The 26781-nt window shown below is 43.4% G+C and overlaps 2 protein-coding genes across 2 annotated transcripts in view; one reads left to right on the forward strand and one right to left on the reverse strand.

The window, feature by feature from the left end:
- The window catches only part of ABLIM1 (actin binding LIM protein 1), a gene marked incomplete at its 5' end in the record, with an annotated part of 227952 nt that extends 226489 nt beyond the window's left edge, over window positions 1-1463 (reverse strand). Inside the window, one exon of the mRNA XM_081158067.1 lies at window positions 1187-1463. The remainder of the gene's footprint in view (window positions 1-1186) is intronic.
- Window positions 670-26781, forward strand: FHIP2A (FHF complex subunit HOOK interacting protein 2A). The gene is made up of 17 exons (XM_081158083.1): window positions 670-751; window positions 6815-6893; window positions 10032-10201; window positions 12059-12163; window positions 12633-12755; window positions 14421-14714; window positions 14896-15092; window positions 16111-16225; window positions 16735-16811; window positions 16899-17091; window positions 17273-17442; window positions 17818-17961; window positions 18794-18884; window positions 21028-21171; window positions 22711-22851; window positions 23201-23304; window positions 23397-26781. Exons 1-17 carry the CDS (start codon window positions 707-709, stop codon window positions 23500-23502), a joined length of 2298 nt encoding a protein of 765 aa, XP_081014209.1. The 5' UTR covers window positions 670-706; the 3' UTR covers window positions 23503-26781.

Genomic DNA, 26781 nt, shown 5'->3' on the forward strand with positions numbered 1-26781 from the left:
TGATCTGTTCTAACGTTTAGCATTTAATTGCACAGTGCACTTTGCCTTAGGAACACCGTGCATTTTTAATTTTAATTTTAATTTTTTTACTTTCTTCCAAATCTGCCCTTAAAAGACGCGCCCAGGGCAGGACACGCATATACGGCCACGCTCCCCTGCAGGTCGGCACGAGACACCCACCGGCTGAAGTGCAGACGCGCGACACGCGCGGGCCCCGGGCGCCCCGAGGCCGCGGGAGGGCGGAGGCGGCGCCTGGCCGGGGACCCGCCCCGGCCGCGGCCTCCCGGCGCCCGTGCGCCCCCCGCGGCGTCGGGCCACCCGCCCCGGGCAGGCCCGGCCGGCTCCCCGGTTCGCCACGGCGCCCCCTGCAGGCCGCGGCGCGCAGAGCGGCGGAAGGAGCCCGAGCCGCTGCCACCGTGTCCCCAGCCCGAGCGGCCGCCGCCGGAGCGTCTCGGGCCGAGTCGCGCGGGCCGCCCCGCCGCCGCCCGCCACGTCCCCGCGCCCGCCCGAGCCGCCGCCCGCCCGCCCGCGCGCCCCCGCAGCGCCCCCGCGGCGCCCGCCGGCCTCCCCGGCCTCCCGCTCGGCCTCGGCGCCCGCACCGGCCTTCACTCTGGAGCGGCCCCGGCAGCCGCAGCAGGGGCGGCGGCGGCGGATCGAGGAGCTCTCCAGGTCGTCCCGGGAGCGGCTGCTGCAGTCCCGGGACAGGATGTTCTCCAAGTTCACCTCCATCCTGCAGCACGCCGTGGAGGCGGTAAGGCCGCGGCCGGGCGCGCGGGCGGGGCGGCGGCCTAGCTCCCGGAGGCCGGGCCGGGCGGGCGCTGCGGGGCGTCGGGGCGCGGGGCCGCGGCCTGGCTCGGCGCAGGCCCCCCCGCCCGGTGCTGCGGGGCCCCGCGGGGTCCCGTCCCCTCCTTGGAGCGTGGGCTGGCGGGCGGGGGGGGTTGCCCGGGGGCACCGGCCCTGCGCCGGGGTCGGGGGTCTCCCGGTGCCCGGGTGGGGACAGGGGAGCCGGGGAGCACCTGGCGGAGCCCCAGGGAGCGCGCCCGAGCCCATGACCGCCGGCCTCCCCGGCAGAAAGGGCGCAGCCTTGAGCAAGACAAAAGAAACGGCCGGCCGTGCGCGGTCGGTTCCGTTTTGCTCCGTTCCGCTCGCGTCGCGGGGGTGGGGGAGCGGGAAGCCGCGCGCCTACCTGGGGGCGACTCTGGGCACCGCGCGGCGCGCGACCCCGGCCCAGCACCCGCCCGGTCTGCGTCCGCGGGCCCGGGGCCGCGCCGGCTGGACCTGGCGCCCTGATGGTGATGTGACACTTGGGAGCTGGGGGGGCATCAGCGAGGGTGGTTTAGGCCGCCGACACCGTTTTCTCTGCCGCCGCCTCTGCCCGGACGCCCCGCGTCGATCCTGCCATTGTCTCGGGACCTGCGACCCCGGCGCAGACACACTGTCCCCATGTCGCCGCGGACGCCTGCGGAGGAGGAATGGGGCGCGTCTCGGCTGCTGGAAGCGAGGCCTCGCTGCCTGCTTAGTGCTTCACTTCACTCGGGGAAAATGCCCACCTTGAAACCTGCGGCCTGATATAAGAAGCTATTCCTTTGCCCATTTTGAAAATGTCTTTTCTGTTGTTCGGATGGTGGGATAGAGCACATTGAAAGCCACACCGCTTTGTTAAAAAGCAGGGACAGTGCGACCGTTTTTACTGCCAGATCCTAAAAATCGCATGAATTTTTAAAAATTCGGTCATGAAAACAAACTTCAGTCGAATTTTTATTGTAAGTGACAGGCGGGAAATGTTCTTGAAGTTGTTTTAGCTTCACCACGGGTTCTTGGGAAACCGTGTGTATCAAAATCAAGAAAGGAAGTGTTCATGAATGGAGCGCAGTGTCACACAGGAGGGAGGTGACAGCGTGGACTCTGAGACAACTTCTGTTTGTCCTTTCTTGCTCATAGGGCCTGCAGCGTCTTTATGTTAAAAGGATTTAAAAACAGTGGCCTTTACATTTTACGTCACTCCTTAATTTAAAACACCAACAGTCGTCTAATTTTAAACATCGAATACAGCTTAATATTGAGATAATTGGGAATAAAAACATACTACATTATTTATATCCTTTACTTACCAGGCTCATCGTTATAGAAATAAGTGCTTAGAAAAAGATGGCTTTCGTGCTCTCCCAGTAAAGAGACTCGTTTTTGTCCCCGAGGCCTGTGTTTTCTGGCCTTACTATCTTTTTATAATTGTTATGTTGGCATTTTCCAAATTACCCGCGTAATTGCCTGACTCGGGTCCTGCAACAGCCAGGTTGTCTGCTTTGCTGAGAGCAGTGAGAAAGCTAAGAGTGGATTATATGTTCACCTGGCCCTCAGAGCTAACGAATTTAGAAACATTGTTTTCATTGGCTTAGGGTTGATGTTTTCAGCTGTAACACTTCCCAGTTTACCTTGATAGGAAGGAGGTGAAAGCTCACGAAAAACTGTTGCCATACTAATTTTTTTCTTCCATCATAGCTGTTGGGAATGAACTCATAGCTAATGACAAAAAAAGCCATCTTTGTGGTCTCAAGGAATATTTTCTCCGAGCCCAAGGTTGGTCTCCATGTATCCGGTTCTGTTTCTTTATTTGCTCAGCATTTTTTTTTTCTGTCAGCTCATCTTACCATTCCTCAGTTCATTTCATTGGCTTTTCTCTGTATTTCTTTTCCTTTGTACGCTCAGTTAGTGTTTTCAGATACAGTATTACAGCGAACATAATTATCAGGATTAGACAGAGACAGGAGATAATCCTGTGTGCAGACACCAATGTGACCCTTTTCAGCGTGTCATGGCATGACTGATGTTTCCCCTTTTGGTATTATTACGTTTAGGTTTCTTTATTCAGTGGGATCAGCCTTCAGGTGTTTTTTTTTAGGGTTGACCAGATACATGTTCATTGAAGTGAGATTTAAAGGTGGAGTTTTTTTCCATGTTGGTTACTTAATGGTTCCTCTTCACTTCCTGTTAACTGCTTGCAAGAGAAAAAGAAACCCTCAGATATTTTCAAAGATTAATATTTGAAAATGTGTTATTAAGCTGTTAGACTGCATTTTGAGTTCAGGAGAGAAATTCATACCTTGATCAAAACCAAAACCTGTCATTCTTGCCTCTCTCTTCAGAAAATGACAGTCTTCCTTGAGTATAGAAATGATTGGCCAGTGAGGGTTATGAAATGAACCTGTTTCATTAGTTGCCACGTGTCTCAAATCTGAAATCAGGCCTTTGTTGTTTTTCTGAGGTTAGACTGGACCATTTCAGTACAAATTCTCCAAAGAGTAAATAAAATACCTTCCAGGGAGTACAATTCGGGATTTGTTGAGGGCCTGGGCTGAGCTAGGTGATCTGCCAGGGACTGGTTCCTTTCAAATCCCAGCCAGTTCCATCCTTTGAGGACGGACTTATTCCAAGAGAATAAAGGGCCATGTCAGGGAAGGAAGTTTTATTCATTTTAACTAATCAGTTCAGTTGAAGTCACCTTTCAGAATTTGAAATTGTAGTTAAGACTTAGTGATGATTTGGGAGACCAGCAATTCTTTAACAAAACACACAAAACGACTCTGCCCAGGAAATGGAAACCTCAGATCAAACATGCTGTGTTTTCTGAAGCGTATTCCAACAAGTGATTTCTGACCTCAGTCCTCGGGCCATTCAGCACGTGTTTCACGAGCCCGCCGTGAAAGCATGGCGTGGTACAAGAGAAGCGAGGTGTGCCTGTGTCCTTGCCACAATGTTGACAGTCTAATTCGGGAAGCAAAACAAATTCGCAAGTTAAAGCAATGCGCAGGAGTGTGGCTTAGCCCGTAAGCCAGGCAGAGCAGGGCTCCAGTCCCTGCCTCGTAGAATTGGTGGGAAAATTTTAATGAGCTCATGTACCTGAAGTGCTCAGTGCAGTGCCTGGCACATGGGAAGTGCTTAGTAAATGCTAACCATTATTATTATTGTTGTTGTTGTTGTTGTTGGGGTGGCTGTGCAGCCAGTGAGCTCCAAAGCAGGAAGGGAGCAGGCACTTAGGACTGGGTCGTTGGAGAAGGCTCCCTGGAGGAGGTGAGACTTGAGGTGGACTTTGGAGACAGAGAAGAAAGGAAGGGCGTTAGAAAAGCTGGGGAGAAGCAGCATTTTAAAAGGCCTGGGCGTGGAATGTTCATTGTACAGGGGAGACCGTACGCAACGTGGCTTTGAGGACACGAGGTCTCGTGTGGGTTGTCAGCGTAGATCCCTTGTGTGGTATGCATTTTGGAGAAAGACAGTCTGGGGTTTCTCTGACTTCCTTGGGCAAGTCAGTTATCTGGCTTTGGGTCTTAATAGGATTTTTTCGGGAAAAGTAGGCGTTTATTGTGAGAATGGAAGACCACACAGTAAGAGTAAACTTTGTAGCACACTGCCTGGCACATAACTGCTTATTAAATGTGGCAACTGCTGTGTCATTCATTTAGTCACTCAGTGAATGTTGTTGAAGGGTTACTGTATGCCATCCCTGCACTGGAAACTGGGGATTCAGCCATGAAAAACATGACAGAGCCCCAGCCCTCACAGTTTACGATCTAGCGGAGAAGATGGATAATTCAGCGATGACAGATACGGGATGAAGGCTGGGCTGGAGGGAGCGGACTGGTAGAGGGTTCCACAGCACGGGTGGGAAAGACTGTATCCTAGCCGGGAAGCTTGGCAAGATTTCCCAGAGAAAGCCGCAGATAAGTTAGGCATTTATGTCCATTTTTGGTTGAGATAGTGATTGCAGGAGTTTTCAAAAATTTACTCTCTGTATTGTTAATGTTAACTCAAATTAGAATCCTCTCGTCCTGATTCACACATCTCTTCCCCCTTTTATTTTTACCCAGAGCATAAATGTTTTTATGCAGTGATAAAGCGGGTAATTTGCCTGTTAGAGTTAGTACTGAGAGAGGCAAGTATACTAGGAAATTTTACATAAATAAATGAGGAAATTTATTCATGTTTGAACAAGGCTGTTACTAAACTAAGTGATTAGCAATTTAGGACTGTTTCCCCAGCTACTTCAATAGGTTTTTTTCTTTGAGTCAAACTCCTGGGAGAGAGGTATTTATAAGTGAACAACAACACCTTCCTTTGACTTTGTAATAACAAAGGTCCCGACACACATCCTGTGAGATCTTTGATTTGGTGGCTTACGCTGGAAGTAGAGTTAAGGCCCATGGGTAAAATAATTTGGAACAAAGGTGCCGTGATCTTAGATACCCTGGAGGTTCCCTCGGACAAATTTAACAAATCCCAACACTTATACTTAAGAAACTAGGTACATTTCTTGAAACGCCAAGTTTCATTTGGGTTTGCCTCAATTGTTAATACATTTAACTATATTTAAAGTTGTTATATTAAATAAACAGGTCTAAGAAAAGAGAGAAATTGATGTTTTGAGGACGATTCTAAAAACAAGCCGCTGATCAGGACAGATTTTTTTAATCTAAAAATTTCAGGAAGCTTCTTTCCCCAAATTAACACTTTCATTCTTATTTTTCTTTCTAATTTTGTTCCTCAATCTCCCCAAAGCGATTTCTCTCTTCGTGTTCTTGAAGTATAGCAGTCCCAAAGGTTTTAACTCCTTTGTTAAAGATCTTAAAGTGTTTTTAAAAATCCCATAACGTTCTGTGTGGAAATGAGGTGTGACTCAGAGTGGGGGAAACGCGGAGTATGGAAGAGCTAGTGTTAAGATGACCATGGTTGCTGACAAGTTGTCAGGTCCTTTCCCTCCCAAATACATTTCATCTTCTGGACGGAAGCCAGTGTTTAGAACTTGCCCAACAGTTTGGAAGTTGTTTTCACGGGGCTTTGAACTTTGAGTTCTCTGCTGGGGACACCAAGACATCAAGAGGGACCGAGCAGAGGTGCAGGGGTAACATGACCCCTGGGTTGTCTGTAGAGGGAGAACATGAAATTGGAGGACGCCTCTGCCAGAGTGTAGGTTTCCAGAAGAGACACCTGTTTGTTCCTAAGCAAGTTGGGTCAACTCTGTGCTTCCCGACCAAAGTTTATTGACGTTAGGGCAGGCCCGCGCGCTCTCTCGCTCCCTCTGCAAAGAAAATGTTGAAGGTGCACCCAGTCTTTTCTATCCATTCCACACACGTTTGAAGTACTTGTAGGTTTGCTGAAGGGCTGTAATTTTGGTCTTAAAACCTCTGAAGTAAATTTCAAAGCTAAAATGTAAAACATTTTTGACTCTGTGGACTTTAAATTGGTAGTGTCTTGTTCACGTAGCTATTTCGCCGAAAATAACGCCCTGCCTAAATGTAGGCTTGAAAAAGAAAAGGCTTATATGTCCGTCACTGAGAGCAGGGGCGGTTTTAATCTGATTACGGGCTGACTTTGGCGCATGTTCTAGCAGCGGTGATGTGTAACTAGTTACACGGCACCGTTTTACTGTTTGGCATGTCAAAGTCCCAGGTACAAAGATCCCTGGCTATTGATAAGGCCGTTTTACTGATACTTCAGTAATAGAATATCGTGTGTTTTCATCGAACACCGTGACTTTTGGAGCCATATGTAGTTACTAGTTTCAGGGGAAGGGAACAAAACAATACTGTCGTTTAATAATGTTGATAAATGTGGTTTTCCTCTTTCTTAATAAATCATTTTTACTTTCGTGGACTTGACTCATTTGTTTCTCTTTGGCATCTGGCCTATGGGAGCAAATTAAAGCTCACCTCTCGTCTTTACGTTGCTTTTGCGCGATTCGTAGACAGGGAGGGAGGTACACTTTACGGGAAACTTTCATGCCATTTCCTTAACCGGGGTCTTTTTGTGTGTGTTTGTGCAGCTGGCACCTTCTCTCCCTTTGCAAGAAGATTTCGTTTATCACTGGAAGGCAATTACCCATTACTACATAGAGACTTCGGGTAAGAAACAGTGCTTATGCCAGTAAAACAGAAAAACTTGTGAAATACTAAATTATATTTCAGATTGGTTTTCAGTTATTTCATATTTAAATGTAGAAACAATTTCTTTATTTTTAATTCCTCTTTTAGATTCATTAAAAATATATACCTATTGAGCACCTGCTATGTGTAGGGCATTGTTCTAGGCACGGTGGGGGTGGGTAAAAACCATCAGACAGACGAAATCCCTAACAGCTAGCATATTGATTGGGGGGAGCAAACAATAAGTAGACACATATATACAGTGTGTCACATGAAAAGTGTTGGAGAGAAAATGAAGCAGGCTGAGGGGGATAGGAGTGTGTGCTGGGCCGGAAGGTGGCCGTTTTAGGTCGGAGAAAACCACATAGCCCCAGGTCAGGGCTGAGCTGGAGTCTGAGGGAGAGAGGAAGCCAGCCTGGGGGCGGGGAGACGTGCAGGAAGGGGAGGCGCGCACAAACCCTGGGGCTGGAACCGGCAGATTCCTGGAGCTGTGAGGAAGCCCCTGTGGCCTGAGTGAGGGGGCAGGGAGAGAGGTGGCGGGAGATGACAGCAAGCAGGCGAGCGTGCGGGTTCACACAGGACCCTCTAAGCCATTGTAAGGCCTTGGCTTAGCCTCCAAGGTGGGCGCCCACTGGAGGTGGGCAGAGTTGTAACAGAATCTGTTTTACAGCGACCACTTTGGCTTCTGCGCACATTTAGGTTGAAGGGACGCAGAGGTGACCCTGGAAGAGCAGTTAGGGGACCGCGGCAGTGGTTGGAGAGGTGATGGTGGCCTCTCCCAGGGTGGAGGTGGTCAGAGTGATTGTGTTCTGGGCAGGTTTGAAGGAGGTTTTGTCGATGGATTGGATCCTGGGTGTGCGAGAGTGAGCGTCGAGGAGAACTCCAAAGGTTGGGCTTCGGCAGCCCAACTGGAAAAACAGAGCGTGAGGAGGCTGCCGGAGGGGCAGGTTGGGAAGAGAGTTTTCCACGTTAAGTTTGAGATGTTCATTATCTGTCCGGCTGGATGTGTCAAGTAGAGGACTGGAAATAGGCATCTGGAATTCAGGGCAGAGGTCTAAACGAGGGGTGTGCCATTGAGAGTCATGAGAGTGCATGAGATTATCTGTGGGCTAAGGACGGATGGAAGAGACGGTGGTCAGGAACTGAGCCCTGGACTCAGTGTTTAGGGGTTAGGACCATGAGGACAATAGCAAAGGAGACCAAGAGAGACTCGTGTCCCAGAGTTAGGTAGGTTGCTCTCTCGGGGAATGCTGGTGCAAAGGGGAGCTGAGAAACGGAGCAGCAGCCCAAGGGAGATGTGGGGTCAAAAGAGGGTTGTTTTTTTAAAGGTGGGAAGTAAGCAATCTGTAATTTGACAGGAATGATCTAGTAGGGAGGGAAGGATGGGTACAAGAGTCCGACGAGATCATTTCTGAGCTATCTCCCTAAGCAGGCAGGCGGGGGGTAGGACCTAGTGCACAAGTGGAGGCTTAGCCTTCAATAGGTTGTGGACAGTTTCTCCATAAAAATGAGGTAGGAAGCAGACCGTCTGGGTATGATGCAGCAAGGGGGTAGATGTGGTGCCGGGAGACTTCCGAAGTTACCTTCTGGTTGCTTCTGTTTTTCTCAGCGAATCGGCAGGATGGAGAGTGAATATGGGGAACGTGTGTTAATAGGTGAAGGTTGGCCAACTTTTTCCGTAAAGGGCCTGAAGGAGGCCATACGGTCTCTGTTGTAACTACTCAGTTCTGTTGTTGTGACACAAACTAGCCATCAACAGTATGTAAAAGAGCAAACATTCCTTTGTCCCAATATCACTTTATTTATCAAAATAGATGGCAAGGCTGGGTTTGTCCTGTGGGTAAAGTTTGGCAGCCTCTGAAGTAGGGAATCCCCGAGCATTGCTCCATAGCACGGCGGGCTCCCTCGAGGAATGTATGGGTGAGCACTAGGGGACACGCAGATGGGACACATGTCGTTTCACCGAAAGGAGACATGGAAAAATGATAGTAGTCAATTTGGCAAGCTGATAGGATCATGGGGGATTTGTCTTAAAAAAAAAATTCTTTATATTTGTGCGATGAATAAAAATCAGACTATATACAGGGAGGGGCAGAAGGTTTCCAGTTGTGAGTACACAAAACACAGTTTATTCTTGTATTATTTATTAATTATTGTATTTTCCATACGAACAACTGTACACCTACATTTGCCCCACTCGGTATATTCCCTAAGCTGGTTAAGCCATGCATAACAATTTAGAAAAAAGAGCCATTTAGGGGAAAATGGGAACATGATTAGAAAAAATACATGTAAATATAAGAATTTTGTATGTACTTGTAATTAAAAAATTTTTTTTTTGATTAGCCAGTTAGAAGGTCTGAATTTTAAGTATCTTTATATAGAAACAGGTTGGCCTTGAACATTAAACTTAATAACCTAGAAATGTAGAGAGCACAGGCTCTGTTTTGATTGCTGCTGCATTACTTCTTAGCACTGGGAAGTCCGACACCTAAATGCCCCTGATTCATCTCCATCTATGAAAACATGAGGAGCTCAAAGAAAAAGGCCCTATTAAAAATATCTGACATCTCTCTTATTAATAGACAGCTACTCCCAAAGTCAAAGCTGCTTCTCAGGAGAATTCTTACTCAATACAATCTCAGAATATTGATTCAGTTTTGAGTAAGATGGCAAAAGCTCCCTGGCCATTGTGGCCAGTTGATTGGAGTGTTGTCCTGTGTGCCAAAAGGTTGTGGGTTCGATTCCTGGTCAGGGCACACACCCAGGCTGCGGGTTCAATCCCCAGTCAGGGCGCAGGCAGGAGGGAACGGATCAGTGTTTCTCACATTGATGTTTCTCTCTCTCTCACCCTTCCTCTTTCTCTAAAAATCAATTTTTAAAAATGGCAAAAGCATCATCTAAATTCTGGCAAAGATAATTATCCCATGAGTATAAGCCTTACTGAAGTGTATAGTTCAGATCTTTCCCAGTTTGAATAGGAATAGAGAAATACAAGAGTATTTTAGTTTAAAAGGCAGTTTAAAATATTCAAGTTTAATGTTTAATAAAATATTTAGTTTAAATGTGCAGTTTAAAAATGCTTGGCTGTTTGATGAATGTTTTTTTATTGTTTAGATGACAAAGCCCCCGTGACAGATACCAATATTCCATCTCATCTGGAGCAGATGTTAGATATATTGGTACAAGAGGAGAGGGAACGGGAATCTGGAGAGACGGGGCCATGTATGGAGTACCTGCTCCATCACAAGATCCTGGAAACGCTCTATACCTTAGGGAAAGCCGACGTAAGTTTCTCATCCACGGCATGCTCGTGGGCACGTAATACATGTACTCATGTCTTAGAGATAACGACACTGCCAGGTACTAAATTTTATTATAGAGGTATGTGTTAAGCGTGGCAGGATTTCAGTATCATGCAAAAAAGAAAATTGGGCAGCCTTTGTGAATATGACTTTCCACAGAGATAGCAAAACTCCCAAACGCTCCAGACAACAACTGGTACTTGGGCTGCTTAGAATTATAGTGTCAACAGTTGTGAAAATAAACTCAAGCACATGTGCTCAGAACCAAAGGAAATGAGAAGGAACCCAGTGAAAACTGGGTCACAAAAATAGGAATTACTTTTCACAATCCCGAAAGAGAATGTCACTGATTATTCTGACATTCACTCTACAACTAAGTGGAGACCAAGTTTTCCGGCCTCATGAGTCTTGAGAAATCTTTGCAAAGCTGATGTTAAATAAATAATATTCTGTGCCGCAGAACTTCCAAATTGCTTCTAAAGATAGGCTTCAAACCCTGTGCTGCCGTGGGGGTAGGGGAAGGACTTTGGGTTCAGGCTAGGAGGCCTGGCTTGTCACGAATACACTGTGGCCTTCAGGAAGCCTCCTTGGTTAACCTTCCACCTCTTTCAAAACAAGGGGTTGGTCACCAAGTGGCCTCAACTCTAAACACCTGTGGTTCTGTTCTGTGAATTTCTGTACTATACGTGAAAATCAAACTGAAAAAAATCCCAGCTAATTCACACGTTTAACTAGCAAATAGAGGTATGAGTTAATAGTTTAAAGACAATTTCCTCTGAACTAATCTATAATACCAGTTCCCTTTTAAGTTGAATTCATTCAGTTTGCATTTTCTAGGCAACACATCTCCCTAAGAACCTGCAGTTCATTCCCTTCCACCTTTCTTTCGTTCCTGTCCATTGGAGGCAGGGATTGTATAGCACTAAGTGGAATAAATATTAATTCGTTTTTGAGCAAATGTTAGTAATTGTAGTACTAGTAAATATGTTCTGATATAGGTGATTGTAACTATTAGTGTTTTATCTGAATCATGTAAGGCATTTACTATCTTAAAAAATACTGTGCTTAAGATTATAGTTTATATATTTCTGGGTAGCATGTCTGCGATGATGCTTTAGAAATGCTACTCATTTTGAGACTGTATTTTAGTTCAGAGGCAGTGTAAGTAGGTTAATTATAGAACATATAACGTTAATTCATACTCTATTCACAACGTGAGTAGTCATCGGGTTGACCTACTTTTGAGCAAATATTTAAAACAATGGGGATGCTATAAAAACTTCTTTATTAAATATTAATTGCCTGTAATCATAATTTAAATAATTTTGCAACTCCTTTAAAACAGCAGTGTTGAACTAAATCACTGAGGTTTGTACCATAGGCATCCTTTAATTCACGTATGTATTAGGCTTTATTTACTCCCGCACTTATTTACGTGATGGACAGTCACTGATTACCTGTCATCAGCGTAAGTAACAAGATTCCGGCTTTACTTTGCCAAGGAGGTCACTCTAATAGGCTCGTGTTACCTTAGCGTTTAGAACAGGAACAGGCCGACGTCGCCCAAACCAGACTCTGACCTCAACAGCGTGTTGTGACCGTGCTGTTTATAATTACGTCGGCCGATGGGCCCACGTGCTGGATCGCAGTCCCAGACGTCACTGTGTTTCCAGAATGCCAGTCGCTAGTGACCGATGGACAGTCGTGTCCTGGCCGACGGCGTTGGCGTCCGTTGCCTCTCCCACGCTGTGAGCCTCTGAGTAAGGGTGACTGTGTTGTCTGCTCTGTTCTTGGTTGCGCCCGCCCCGCCCCGCCCCGCCCCGCCGTGCCCGTGCCCAGTGCCCTCCGGGAATGAAGCAGCAGGTGCTGGGATTCTACACCAAGCTCCTGGGCAGGATCAGGCAGCCGCTCCTTCCGCACATCAACGTGCACCGGCCCGTGCAGGTACCTTCCCCCGCGCACAGTTATTTGGTTTGATTTCTTCTGCTATAGATACGTCATTTTATATAATTTTTCTAAGAATAAAAGTAATACAGGAACTTATTCTGAAAATAACATGGACATTAGCAAATACTCGAGCTTTCTTCTCTGCATGGCGTGGTATTAAATGTGCTTCATGTCTTTATATGTCTCTTTTAAATTTTTCTACATTCATTTTCCTTTAACTCATCTCCTTGGCATCTCAGGGAGGGTTTTTTTATATACTTCATTAGTTTTTTAGGGTCATGTATCTGAAAAATTTACTAAGTGAACTTGTTTTGGTATTGGGGATTATAAATAGTGTTCTTCTGAAGAATGCCAGCTATTTGCAGTATTTGAAAACTTTAAATATCCTTAAGGTACATGGATGGCTATTTACATACTTGTAAAAAAATAACCGAACTTTAAACATTTCTGAAAAACTTTTTGACAGAAATTAATTCGACTCTGTGGCGAAGTCCTTGCAACACCAACGGAAAATGAAGAAATTCAGTTTCTCTGTATTGTATGCGCAAAACTGAAGGAAGATCCCTATTTGGTTAATTTTTTTCTGGAGGTATGGCATACTTATGACTCTTCATAGTCTTCTTATGTTCAAGTTGCTTTGAGAATTGACGATTCATATACTTTTAATGTCAGTTCCTACCGTTTCCCTGGTGTTAGAGTTTTCACGTGCATTTTACATTCTCCTGCTGGTCAGTAAGCTCCTTGAGGACAAGCGCCCTGCTCCATTAATCTTTAGGTGCCCACAGCTTCTCAGGTACCAGCACAGTGCCTAACTGTTTAATTAACACTTACTGAACGAATAAATCTTCAGAGAAATACAACGTCATTATTTGTAAGTATAGTCACAAAAGTACTTTGCAGTTCTCAAGCACGTTCCCCTGAAATCTAATCTGTAGGAGGGTTATATCATCTCACAGATGCCTCACTGTGGGTTAAATGCATGTGGTAAATGAGTGAGACGCTGTCTTCGCCCTAAAGGAGTTTATGGGCTGGTGACGAAGGTGAGACTAATGTTCAGGTCCAGTGCATAATCCAGGGTAGATAAGGTGAGTATCAGGAAAGATGCAGAACCGATGCTCCTTAAGTGTTTATAGGTTGAAGAGATGACATCTGCTCTAGGCCATCAGGGAAGATTTCAGGGAAGAGGTTGTCTTTGATCCGAGCCTTGGTGTGTTTGGATACAAATGGGCGAACATAAGTAAAGTTTATGGTGTGTTCAGCAAGCAGTGTAACTAGTCTGTGTGGTGAGAGGGGACCTGGATAGATGGACTAGGAGTCGTCAAATTGGTGGCAGCATCTTGTACAATGGGTTCCTTTGAGAGGAGAGAGAAAAACAGGGAAATGAACTCAGAAGCTGATGGAGTGACTCCAACAGGAAGTAACAGGGACTGTAACTAGGTTTCCAATAAATTCAAACGTGTATGTGACTTGCTTTTCGACCTTAGCATCCAATAGAAAGCAAGATACTTTTGCCTTGAAACTAATCATCTGCTTCAGTTAAGATTATCTTGCCCTGGCCCGGTGGCTCAGTTGGTTGGAGTGTCCTCCCATACGCCAAAAGGTTGTGGATTTGATTCCTGGTCAGGGCACGTAGCAAGGTTGTGGGTTCGATCCCTGGTCGGGTGCATGCAGGAGGCAGCCTTTCTGGTTCAGGAATGCGGGCACTCATCCCTTTCACCTGCTTCCTGCACAAGGCCACGGAGTCAGCCTCTAGGGTCTCCTGAATATATTCACTCGAACCCCCTGCTTCCAACCTAGTTACAGTCCGTGTTTTTATATAGGGCAGAAGTATAAGAAACAAACTTAGAAAACTGATCTTAGGAGAATCAGCGTGGAGGCTATATAGCCCTAGAAGCCCAGTGATGAGAAAACAATGAACTGCAATTGCTACCTCCAGAGCCTTTTTTCCCTATAACATCAGTTGTTTTCAGAAGTAGTCAGATAGGTATCACTAGTAGTGTTTATTACTATGGTCGGTGTAATAATTTTGTAGATAGTGTAAAGTGTGTCAGAAATGCCTCTGCAGGTTTCGGATATCGAAAACACAGTTTGTTAAAGTCTGAGTCTTTTCATTTGTCAAAACACTTGTATCTACTGCTGTGCTGGCTAGACATTGAATGCTAATGATAGAAAAATCCATTAAAATACGATTTCTGTTTTATGAGGCTTTTTTTTTTTTTTATGTGAATCTTACAAAACCTGTATCCCTTTGCAGAATAAATTGAAATCCTTGGCTTCCAAAGGAGCAGCAAATGTAACCTCAGAAGACACAGGAAAAGGTCAAGATTCCTTGTCAACAGACATGGGACAGCCCGGTCAGCCAGAGGAGCTGTCTGGTGCGGCTGGAACGGAGCAGACAGAGTTAGAAGATGATCCTTCTCATCAGACGGACGACCTGTCCACGAGCCTGGATAACCTCAGCGTCACGTCACTGCCGGAGGCCACAGTCATTCGCCCAAACCAAGATTACAACCTAGTGAATTCTTTGTTAAATCTTACTAGAAGTCCTGTGAGTCGTCATCTTTAACTTCCCCTCTAATATGATCACAGTTATGTGCATTTAAAATAGAAAAAAAAATCTATTCTTATTTTAGTGTAAAGCATTAAATCCCTTAAAGTTAAATTTTTTTAAACGACTCATCGGATATCTGATTTGAGAATCGAAGGTGTGTGTGTTTCCCCTTCCCCAGGACGGCCGAATAGCCGTGAAGGCCTGCGAGGGCCTGATGCTGCTGGCCAGCCTGCCGGAGCCCAAGGCTGCCAAGTGCCTCACGCAGAGCACTTGCCTGTGCGAACTACTGACCGACAGGCTCGCCTCCCTGTACAAGGCCCTACCTCAGTCAGTGGACCCCTTAGACATTGAGACAGTGGAAGCAATTAACTGGGGGTAAGAGCCATTATTTGTGTTTTTCCATAAAGCTGACTCCTCACACCTCTACTTTTAAATCCATTTCTATTTTGCAATAATAGAAACCTTTTGTTGTGAAAAACATTGCTAGTTATCATTGAATGGGATTGTTTTGAGAGGCCTGTTTTAAATTTGTTATCAATTAGTGGTAATGAATTCGTATGGGCATAATCCAGTGGTTACAGTTAAGCTACTTTTCCTTTGTCTATGATAGTGGTTCATTAAGACCTTAACTGCATTGACACCAATGACTTTATCTGTTTAAAAAAAAAGTCCTAAAAATAATCTCCTTGTGTAGCATCTTTCCTCCCACCTTGCTCTTCCGCCTCTTCTCCCCATCTTTTAGGGCTCCCCCCTTGATCCTCCTAGGGAAATATGATTGTCGTGGAACATTTATAGGTTTTAAAAAGGTATAAAGCAACATAAATAACATCACCCATATTCCCACCATCTGCAAGCAGGATAGTATTTTGTTACTGTTTTCCGGTGCATTTTTGACCACCTTTGGTTTTCACTTGTTTTTACCCACCCGGCATTCTGCCAGCATCTGCCGGGAAGACCCACCGGTCACCTTTACTGCCCTATGTCTGTTTTGAGGCAGGAGGGGAAGCAGGCCAGTCGTTTCCCTTTGCAGGTCCTCCTTTCCCTCCCCGTCTCCTCTCCCAGCGCCGAGAACCTCCGACTCCTCCTTCCTGTTGCTTGGTCAAGTTCATGGCACAAGTCTGAGGGGCTGTATAACAGTCTTCCCCCCGCAGCTCTATCCTGCATTAGTTCCTCTCTGCCCACATAATGAGAAAACGTTATTTACAGCTTTCATTGAAAAGGTTTTCTCTAATCTTTGGCTTCCTTTTATAAAACCCTCTTCTGGTAGTCCTGCTGCGTTGCCTGTGTAAATACATCGTCCTGTGTAGGTTCATTCACGTGCCTGCATTTTTCCATGTGTACTGAACTGGACTCATGCTCTTGGATAACAAGGCATTTCTTCTGCGCCCTACAGTTTGGACTCATATAGTCATAAAGAAGATGCTTCGGCATTTCCAGGAAAACGAGCCTTAATTTCATTTCTTTCCTGGTTTGATTACTGCGATCAACTCATAAAGGAAGCACAAAAGGTTTGAATATTTTTTGGTTGTTTATTGGTCATTTTAAAATGGGAATGTCTATTAAGTGAACTTTGAATCCTTAGTTTATGTCCCCAAGTATATCTTAATCATCTTAGGATAGCACAGTTAGTAAAATAAGTAAAACCAAGTGAACAAAAGAAGTGTACATATATGTGTGTATAAAGGCAGAATATAAAGGGAATTCTGCCTTGATATTTCTTTAAGTATCATAGTATGGCCCTTCGTAAGATAGCATTGGCCTCCCTTCAGTTCCCCTCTATTGTATAACACCCATTGATGTTACTACCATAAGGTGATTGGTATGATATTCTTATCCTGTTTGTCTTGTTTTTGGAAATTTAGATAAAATGTAAAGAACTTAGTAACTAACATCTAACGTAGGCAAGTTTGTTTTCCACATTAATTCAGATGGAAGGTGGAGGGTGATTTATTGATGTTAGAAATTAATCTCTCTTTTCCATTGAAAAAATGGTAACGGTGCTTGTCCTATGTTCTAGACTACTGCTGTTGCTCTTGCCAAAGCCATTCACGAAAGATTCTTTATTGGTGTTATGGAGCCTCAGTTAATGCAAACGTGAGTAGCCCCTTTACTTAAAAAATTAAATAAAAAATTCCTGTTTTCCCATCATTTTTGCCCCTAATTGCCTGTTTGCCATGCCAGTTCTGAGATGGGCATCCTGACATCAACTGCTTTGCTCCATCGCATTGTTCGGCAAGTCACCTCCAGAGTTTTGCTTCAAGAAATGGTATTTTTCATCCTTGGAGATCAGAGGGAACCAGAAACTCTGGCAGAAATGCACAGGCACCCTTTAAGGCATAGGTTAATTGAACATTGTGATCACATATCCGACGAGGTAAGCACTGTAATGATTTAGAGTTTGACCTAGAGTCTTGGGAACACTGATTTTAATATACTTGTGACGTTTTGACCCCAGCCTCTTTTATTAACAATGGACACCATGACGTCTAGGGTGGCAAGAAGAATAATTTATTGAAAGATGTTTTTCAGTCAGCTCGTATCGTTTTTGGTTTCAGATAAGCATAATGACACTGAGGATGTTTGAACATCTCTTACAAAAACCCAACGAGCACATTCTTTACAACTTGGTCCTAAGAAATCTTGAAGAAAGAAATTATACGGAATATAAACCTGTGTGCCCAGAAGATAAAGATGCACTAGAGAACGGACTGATAGCAGGAGCAGTGTAAGTGTCAGCCAGCTCTGCGAGGTTAGCATGTCATGTAGATTCGTAATTTCCTCGCCTCTTATTTTCTTATTCATAAAAAACCGATAATGGTTTGTAAGTTTTTAAAAAAATAAAACTTAGATGTCTGAATATTACCTCCCCTTAAATTTACAGGTAGTATTGTCTCTTCATTAAATCTAACAAAGTCACTATATTCTTGAGAGTTCGATGTTAGTATAAAATGCTAATTTCTTTATAAAATATAAACACATTGTTAATTTTTTTAAACAAAACCATGCAAGAATGAAATTATTTTTAAGAACACAGCAGAGAATCTTTTGGTTTAGAAAATATAATAAAATATTTTCTTATACGTCATTAAATTAAACTTAGAGATCTGGAAGAAGATCCATTATTTACTGACATTTCACCAGATAACACTTTGTCAAACCAAGAGTGGCTTAGCTCTTCGCCTCCGGCTACTCCAGACCACCCCAAAAACGACGGGAAGACGGAAGTGCATAAAATTGTGAATAGGTGAGTTGCTGTGTAAATGTGACAACTTGCATCACTTTTATTTGTTTTTATAACAAGCAATAGCCCTGCCTTTAGATTGTCACAGAGCTGTAATACGAACTCAGTCTTCTCCTATTTAATCTAAAGACTGTGTCGGATCTTTGCCATGCTCTGGCAACTATGGTAACAAAAGAGAAAGGCTCTCCTTAATCTAAATAAACACAAGAGGTTAAACTGACCTTCAAAATACCCTATTTTTTATATGTAAGTAATCTTAAGTAATTCCCATTTAACAACCTGGAGAATCTCCAGTTTGACAAGTCGTATTTATTAGACATGTATTCATATATGCTAAGCATAGGTTATTCCTTTTTGTTAGTTTGTGTTTTTACTTTTTTTTTTTTTAAGTGCTCTTTCTGTGGCAATTTTCTTCTTTAGCTTCCTTTGCAGTTCTATTACTGATATGCCTGGTTCTGACAGATGACAGAGAAAACAGCATGTCGCTCAAGATACAAAATTAGGGTGCATAAAAATCTTAAATTCACTTACCTGAAAGCCAGTTTCCTGAAATTAACAAATCTCATGGCAATCTGTCATTGTCCTATAATGCAAAAAAAAAAGTCATTTCAGGCTTACTTGAGAGGAATGAGCAATTTTTTAATAAAAACTTTAATGAAAGTATTTAATCAGTAAGACTGTTCAAGAGAAGTACTTAACATACAATTTTCTTTTCCAAGCTTCCATTTGCGTTAATACTTCACCAAACTGAAGCTATCGCTAGATATTTTAATACATATAAAGATACTGAGTTGTGAGGGTATTATGTTATTGATTATGGCTTTTTTCACTTAAGTTTTCTCTGTCTGGTACCGGATGAAGCGAAATCATCCTACCACGTTGAGGGCACTGGATATGACACCTACCTCCGCGATGCCCATAGGCAGGTAAGTGTGGTAGCTAATCTTCTGAAATGAAATCGAATGAGAATGCACTCACACGCCTTGTCACCTTGCCCACCGTCATTTCTCCCAAGGCTTCCCTTTTTCTGCAAGACCTGACCGCCACTCTCACGACTGTGACTTCCCGCAGGTGGCCTTACTTTGCATTTCGCGGACAGACTGCGTCCCTGTCTCAAGATTTCTCTAATGCTCCCTCTTCCTGTTTCCCTCTCTCCCTCCCCCCTCCCTCACCCTTCCTTTCTTTCTGTACTTGACTTTTTTTTTTTTTAAATATATCTTTATTGATTTCAGAGAGAGGAAAGGAGAGGGAGAGAGAGATAGAAACATCAATGATGAGAGAGTCATTGGTTGAGCCCCAACCCGGGCATGTGCCCTGACCGGGAATTGAACCCCGATCGCCTGGATCCGAGGTCGACGCTCAAACGCTGAGCCACGCCCGGCCGGGCCTGTACTTGACTTTGTATCTCCCCAGATCCTTTCCCCTGCTAACCCAGAAGGTGATCTTTAAGTGATTCTGCCCACCACGGCCCTTGCGTCCGTCCCATAGGCGGCTTCTTTCCTCCACACAGTAACCTCTAGACGCCGTCCCTCCGTCCCACTCTCACTCCTCTGTCCCCCGCGTTCTAGCTTTCTACTTTGCTGAAGCGACTTTCTCAATCTCTCCTCTCAGTTATTATATTAAATGACCTTCTCTTCATCTTCTTGACTGTAGCATTTTACATTTTACAAAATTCCAAATTTTGAAATGTCTCAAATCAGAAAAATGTTTGTCATTTAATTAATTGGGACTTAAGTGTGTGTTATACGTAATTAACTTGTATATGCCTGTAGTTCATTCCTGATGCATTGAGCCTGACCTCAAGTCCACCCACAACATGAATAACTGAGTAATGTACTTTCATGCAACAATAAGGCAGTGAAATAATACCAACCTCAGTAGTACCAACAGGATTTTTTAAACTGCTTTTATTCTTTCTGTAAAGTTTCCTTTTCATTTTTATTAAACTACTGTTTATCTAGGTCAGAATTTCAGAAGTATTAATATGAAAATGCCTTACTAAACACTAGGGTGTGGTTTTATAAAGAAAATTGTCTATTAAAAGCCCAATAGTTCGAAACTCACAATATATTGAAGAAACTGGCTTTTTTATCATTTTTAAATGTTTTTGTTTTAAGAGATGAAGTTAGTGCCTCATGGTGAGGATATGTTTTGCTTTCATTTGAGGTAATTTCCAAATTAGAGAGGTCAAAGTAATTTTGCTTTATCGAGGAGAGTCTGCAAAGGGAAAGAATATGGAAGGAAACTGTGCTGCAAATTTCTTTCATTTCAGTTCAAGTAAATTACATACCAGGGAAGACTTTTAAAATTTCTTTTTATTATATGAGATATTCTTGTGCTTGTAAAAATTCATATTGTTTATCACAGTGATAAACTTGGTGTAGTGAATGACCAGTTTCTTAGTATTTCCAACCTCAGAGACCAACACTTTTGTAAACTGTAATAAAAATGAATTGCTAGAAAAATGAAAAGAAAAAGCACAGATTACAAGCCCTGATTATTTCATTGGATTCAACGGACATAAAATGTACTCAGTTAAAGTACAGTAGAAGCTTCCAAATGCTGCTCTCAGCTCGTGTTCATTCACCACTTGGGGCCGCAGGGCTGTGTCCCGTCTGCACACAGCCCTGCGGGCGCATCGCGGGAAGGCCAAGCTCGGCCTCAGCCGCGTGCACCTCCATCCCTTCCAGGTGACCTTAGAACAGACCTGACAGTGTGGCTGGAACTTACTGTGCTTTTTAAGTGTTCTCTAGATATGGAATGAAAATAAGTAAAGGTTTAAATTCCTCTAAAGGAGAGAGTGTGAGCATAGTCGTTAGGTGGCACTTTGGTGAGCTTAAAATATGCCTATTCTTTCATCCTATGTACCGGTGCAGGTGAGTATAATCTTACTCCAGGCCTCTCCTGGGGGTCTGCCTGAGTCACGTCTTCTTCCCCCTGGCCCCTCACGCAGAGCAGCACTCAGCATGCATGTGGATTCTGATAATCCTACTTGAGGAAATCCTTCTGTCTCCTCTCAGTTGGTTTGTGGTTAGTGCCTCTTTAATGATCTAGATGCTTCTTCCCTAGTTCCGGGACTACTGTGCTATCTGCCTGAGATGGGAGTGGCCTGGGTCTCCCAAAGCCTTGGAAAAGTGCAACTTAGAAGCCACTTTCTTTGAAGGCCATTTTTTGAAAGTTTTATTTGACAGGATGGGAAGAATCCTTGATCAGGTAATGAATTTTAAAATACTAATTTTCGTATTATTTTGTTACCATTTATTATGGGCTCATCCCAAGTCTTAGTTTAGATCTTCAGTAATGTAGTTTTATCGTTGTTTTCTTACTTTTGCCACTAGATGACTTTTTCATAGAGCTCGATTGCCAACAGTGGGTGGGTTTCCGATGCATTCGTTATGTTAAAAGCATTTATTTGTCCTGACATTTGTTATAGAATTGTATATTTTACTTCTCATTATCGGCCATATCGGCCATCGTCTTAACTTCTTTAACATGTTTGGAGGTGATTAAAGTGCTTTCTTTTCGGACTAACTCAGAAAGCCTTTTAGTACAGTTTATACAAATACAAGTAGAGTCAATCTTGTAAGGTTAAATGTCATTTCAAATTGAATCTTGATCTTGTTAAATACCCTGATCCCGTTAAAATAACAGAACAGTATTAGATGCTTCATCAGACAGAAATTGGGAATGATACTCATTTTCATAATGGGGGGCTAAAATTAAAAAGGTAAAGTTACCTATTGCGAGGTGGGTAAAGATCACCATCAGCTGGTATTTTGCTATGTATGTTTCACTACTGTCAGGAGAAATGCATTGGGGATTATAGGATCCATCCCTCCCTCCCTCATTGACACATAAACAGTGGTGATAGAGCTTTGAAGTGCTTTACACACCGCGATGTACACTGGAAATAAAAGAACCTGGCATGGTACTTGCCTCTACATAGAAATTAACCAGTTTGGAATTAATTTAAAATCGTGTATTAAAGTACTTGTACTTTTCTTAGCATTTTAGTTAAATGTTTATGTGAGCTTAGGGAGTTACAAATTTACTATGTGAGCCTGCTATCTTTAATAACCAGAAAAGCAAATAAAGACATTACCACTTAAGAAGTATTTCACTAGGTCAGTACTGTTTCTGATAGTAATCAATAAAGAGAGTCTTTTTTTTTTTTCTTTTAACTTCTTAACGGAATGTGCTGTACTTCTAGTGTGTGTGTGTGTTTGTTTGTCCTATACTTAACCAAGCATTTAAAACCAGCTTGTATTTTCTTAGTATATATCCCTGTTAGGGTCAGGATAACCGTGCTGGGATTAAACATTTACTATGGATAAGTAATAAAGTAGCTCATTTCTGCAGATATAATTGAGAAGTTAATGACATCAAGTATTCATAACATTATTGTATAGTCACAGTGTTAATTTTTTAAAAAACACCTTTTAATAGGAGCATTTCGTATTGTTTGTAACCTTGGTGATTTTATAAAGATAGGAAAATGCCAAGGGCCATAGCAGAATGTAAAGAATCCCAGAAAGCTGTAGGAGGCCAGGTTCTTGTCCCTGTCCTGACCGAGAAGAGTTTGACCTTGGGCAGCCAACGTAGCCGCTTGTCACATTTTCTTATTGTTAAGGTGAAGTTGATATTCCTTGCCCTAACCTTCTTGGACAGACAGATTAACGTGGTAAATTAAGTGCCCCAGTGTAGGCATTATAAATAATGCCTGATGTGTTTCTGTTTTCTACCCCTCCACAGCCGTATGACGTAAACTTGCAAGTCACCTCAGTGTTGTCTCGGCTTTCTCTCTTCCCTCACCCGCACATACACGAATACCTTTTGGATCCTTACATCAACCTTGCCTCCGGCTGCCGATCGCTCTTCTCTGTCACCGTCAGGGTGAGTGATCAGTTTTGTTACGTTCTTTAGGGCCGATAAACCGTCGCGTTAACATCTTAGCGTCATTGCCGGTAGTGAGTGTGACATAAAGAAAAATATACATCTGCTGTTTAGAAGTAACTGTTTTACTATAAAATGTAGAGAAACAAGAAAAATCCATTCTTTTAAGTGATTCATATATGACTGGTGTTGTAAGGAATAGACCTGAGCCCTCTGTCAGAGATGGTTATGTGAGTAGTGAAAGGCGACATTCTTCATTTAGTGAAAGGAAATGGGGTATTTTTTCTTATCTTGAAAATCCCTAGGGAGCTGATTCGAGGAATCGAGTTCTTTCTTCTCTCTGATGCAGGTGGTTGGAGATCTTATGGTGAGAATCCAGCGTATTCAAGATTTTACTCCCAAGCTGCTGCTAGTCAGAAAGCGACTGCTCGGTTTGGAACCGGAAGGCCCCATGTAAGTCAGTGTTTCACTTTTTTTAAAAAAAAATGTAAAACTCCCACCCGCACGTGGCAGTGTGCTGATGCCCTGGCCTGCCTTGCCCCCAGTGTGGACCACATCACCTTGCTGGAGGGCGTGATCGTGCTGGAGGAGTTCTGCAAGGAGCTGGCGGCCATCGCGTTCGTGAAGTACCACGCGGCCTCCGCGCCCTAGGCCACCCCGGCACGGAGGGGCCGCGCCGCTGTGCGCACTTCACCCGACTCCGCTGCGCCCGGTGGGGAAGACGAGAAGCCTTCCAGTGAAGTATCGCAGGAAACCGGCAGGACCATTCCGAGCCCGTCGCGTGGGCGCGCCAGTAAAATGTTGCGTGATGTTGTTTCCGTCGGCTTTGTCCTGAAGGCTCTCTGTGTAAACCTGCTCGTCCGTGAATCCGGGATACGGTCGGAGGGACTTCAGGAAATAAGCATTTCTGATGCCCGTGGGAAAAGCTGCAGAAATTCTGATGTCAGGACTTTGATGTTTCTGTTATTTCAGTATCCTTTTGGGCAGCGAGGCATTTTGACATTCTCTGGGACTCAGATGCTTATATTCTTTTGGATTAATAAGTAGCAAAAAAAAAAACCACCCCCACAGACTAATTTTATAACTTTTTAAGGTCAGAATTCTTATCAGACAAAATATGAAAAAGTATAAATGAGAAAAAAAATACAATTCAGGGACCATCAACTGAGTTGAATTAGTAATAGGACATAAAAATGCGTAGAGAACCATTAACTTTCTTCAGCTTTTCTAAGAATAACAATTTAATATGATAATAAAGTTCTTGATTAATATAATATATATATATATTTTTAAAGAAATGTTCTTTTACTCTTGTGCACATAGCCATGTAGGTGATTGAGTTTCACGTGTGGGTCCCAGTTTATTTAAACCGTGTCACTTTCGCCACGATGTGGAATCTGCGCTCACCGTTGATAGTCTTGGCTAAGCTAGTGTTTTTTAAAGCTAATTCACACATATTGGGTTGAGAACCTCTTTTTTTTTTTTCTATCCCTCTTCGAAAATTGTTTTATAAAATCGCTTTAGGGTTCGATTTTCTTGCTGAAATGCCTGGTCCTGTCTAGGTGGGGACTGACCGGTAACTCTTAGGCAGCAATCAAAATGCCAATGGCCTCCCTGATGTTTACATTTTTTTTTTTCCATTTTGTTCAGTCTTTTGTTTTAAATTATTCTAGAGAGTTGAAAACAAACAGACCAGGGCGTCCTGTTTACATGTGGAAGTCTGGGTAAACTGGGTATGCGCGCGGATGGTGTGTGCGCAGCGCGGGTCGCTGGGCGGAGCTGCGCGGGCACGGCGCGCGTGGGCCCGGTTTGCAGAATGCTGTTCGCTCAGGCCCTCTCCGCTCGTCCCGTGGGTGCTGCTTATCCCGCAGATATATGGCTTTTGAGTTCCCTTCTTTTCTCGTTGAGATGTTAAGCAGCAGCACTTTCCTCGTCTTTATTTACTGGTAATTCGGGGAGCAGACTTCACACCACACTTCCTGGCTTCAGAGGGACCGCTCCTGCCGCCCCTTCTACGAAGCTGTGTTGTGTGGAGCGTTTGCACGTGCACAGTGTGGCGTGTGCACAGTGTGGTGCGTGCACAGTGTGGCGCGTGCACAGTGTGGCGTGTGCACAGTGTGGCGTGTGCACAGTGTGGCACGTGTGTGCACAGAGCAGGCTTCACACCTCCTGCCGACTCTGTTACGTTCCTGTTTCTGATTGATTTTATAGTTTTTGCTATTTTTTAAGGACAAAATATCAAAAGATTATGAATATTCTTGGCTCTAGAATGCTTACCGCTGTTAAAACAACAGAAAGACCAAATTTCGAATTGAATGCAAATCTTTGTTAGCTCCTTCTAAGAAATTTATTAAGCAAAGGAACAGAAGCGTGGGAGATGGCTACTTTGTGCATGCTTTTCTCTACATGGCTTTTGATGATGGGAAAACATTATTAAGTTTGCGGTATTTACTCATCAGTCTGTGCAAGGAACACGGCGACATCTCCAGTTTTAGACGGAGTTACAGCCTACTTTGATGTAGGTGTGTGAAAACAAGGCATTAAGAGATGCTAGATATTTCTTAGTGTTCTCATAGTGTCCAGTAGGTGTAACGGCCATGAGGTCACCCCTGAAACCAAATGCTGTTTTATCTTTGATTTCATGATGGGACCCTGTAGCTAATCCATGAAACCAGGCTCAGAAAAGCTTTAATGCTTATATTTTATGTGTGTATGCTGCTTCTTAAAAAATATTTTTCTAAGTTACTGTAATGACTTTGATTTGTAATCAGCTAAAGCTTAAGGTATATTTTGTTTCTCGGTTTCCTTCTCTCCCTCCCTCCCTCCCTTCCTTTCTCTTTCTTTTATTCATATTTAGTTCAGACCTGGAGCCAGCACAAGCTCTCACAATGAGTTGGATTTGTTAGCGAAACATTGCAGTACATCGTTAGTCTTTTCCTGACTGTCTTTTAGAAGCTGAGTATTTCTATCACTTGGTACATGCAAAGCCGTGACTAAAATGTACTGTGTTGGGTAGAAAGCACCACCTTAACCATCGATTGCAAGTTCCAAACTGAATTTGAGCCTTGCTTCACAGTGGTATAAATAGCTATGCACATTTTTTTTTTTTAAATCTTTCTAACCGCATAGTCTTTGAGGTTATTTTTAGTAATGAGCCACATTCTTCACTTGATAGAACTCAGATCTGTCCTTAGCCAATTATCATTGTAGTGCTCACATTATAACTATGTTATGTTCTTGTAATGTATCTGTCTGTGCAATATGGAAGCTGTGAGTGGATTCATAGCTTTTTGGTTTAATTGTACATTATTGTGTGTGTACATGTGTACATATATGTATATATATAAGGACCAAAATCCTTAGCTTGCTTACACTGTTGCTAGTGTAAAGATTGTTACACTTAATTTTACAGGGCACAAATTAAGGGAATTACCTTCATAATCCATGGTAACGTATTTCCATAAAATTACTGCATTCATATACAATTACCATTTAATTATGAAATTCATAGGTATTGACCAAAGTAACAGTGGAGAAGCGCTAAAACCACAAATTATATGGTAATTATATTTTGGGCTGTACAATTAATCAAAATATGCATGTCATTGTGACACTTGATGTGTTAGAACATGATAGATAATCATATTTCCGGGCCCTGTAAAAGAGTGTTACTGTAATACTCTGTTTGCCTCCTTGCCTTGTTTACATTAAACAAAGGACATTTGGTAAATTTTTCTATCGAACATTGTGTAGGTTACTGACAGTGTTACCAAGGCCTGGGATTCTTGGGCCATCTACGAAGAAACTCTTCAGATGGTGATTGTGTACCTACTGTCTCTTCAAAGGACGTTGTGATCAAGTGCAACTTTTTGTGCTAACAATGCATGCAGGACTAAGAGGGATCATCTAAAAATAAATCATGTACTTTAA

The sequence above is a fragment of the Miniopterus schreibersii genome, assembly GCF_964146895.1.
Source record: "Miniopterus schreibersii genome assembly, chromosome: 14".
Taxonomy (NCBI): domain Eukaryota; kingdom Metazoa; phylum Chordata; class Mammalia; order Chiroptera; family Miniopteridae; genus Miniopterus; species Miniopterus schreibersii.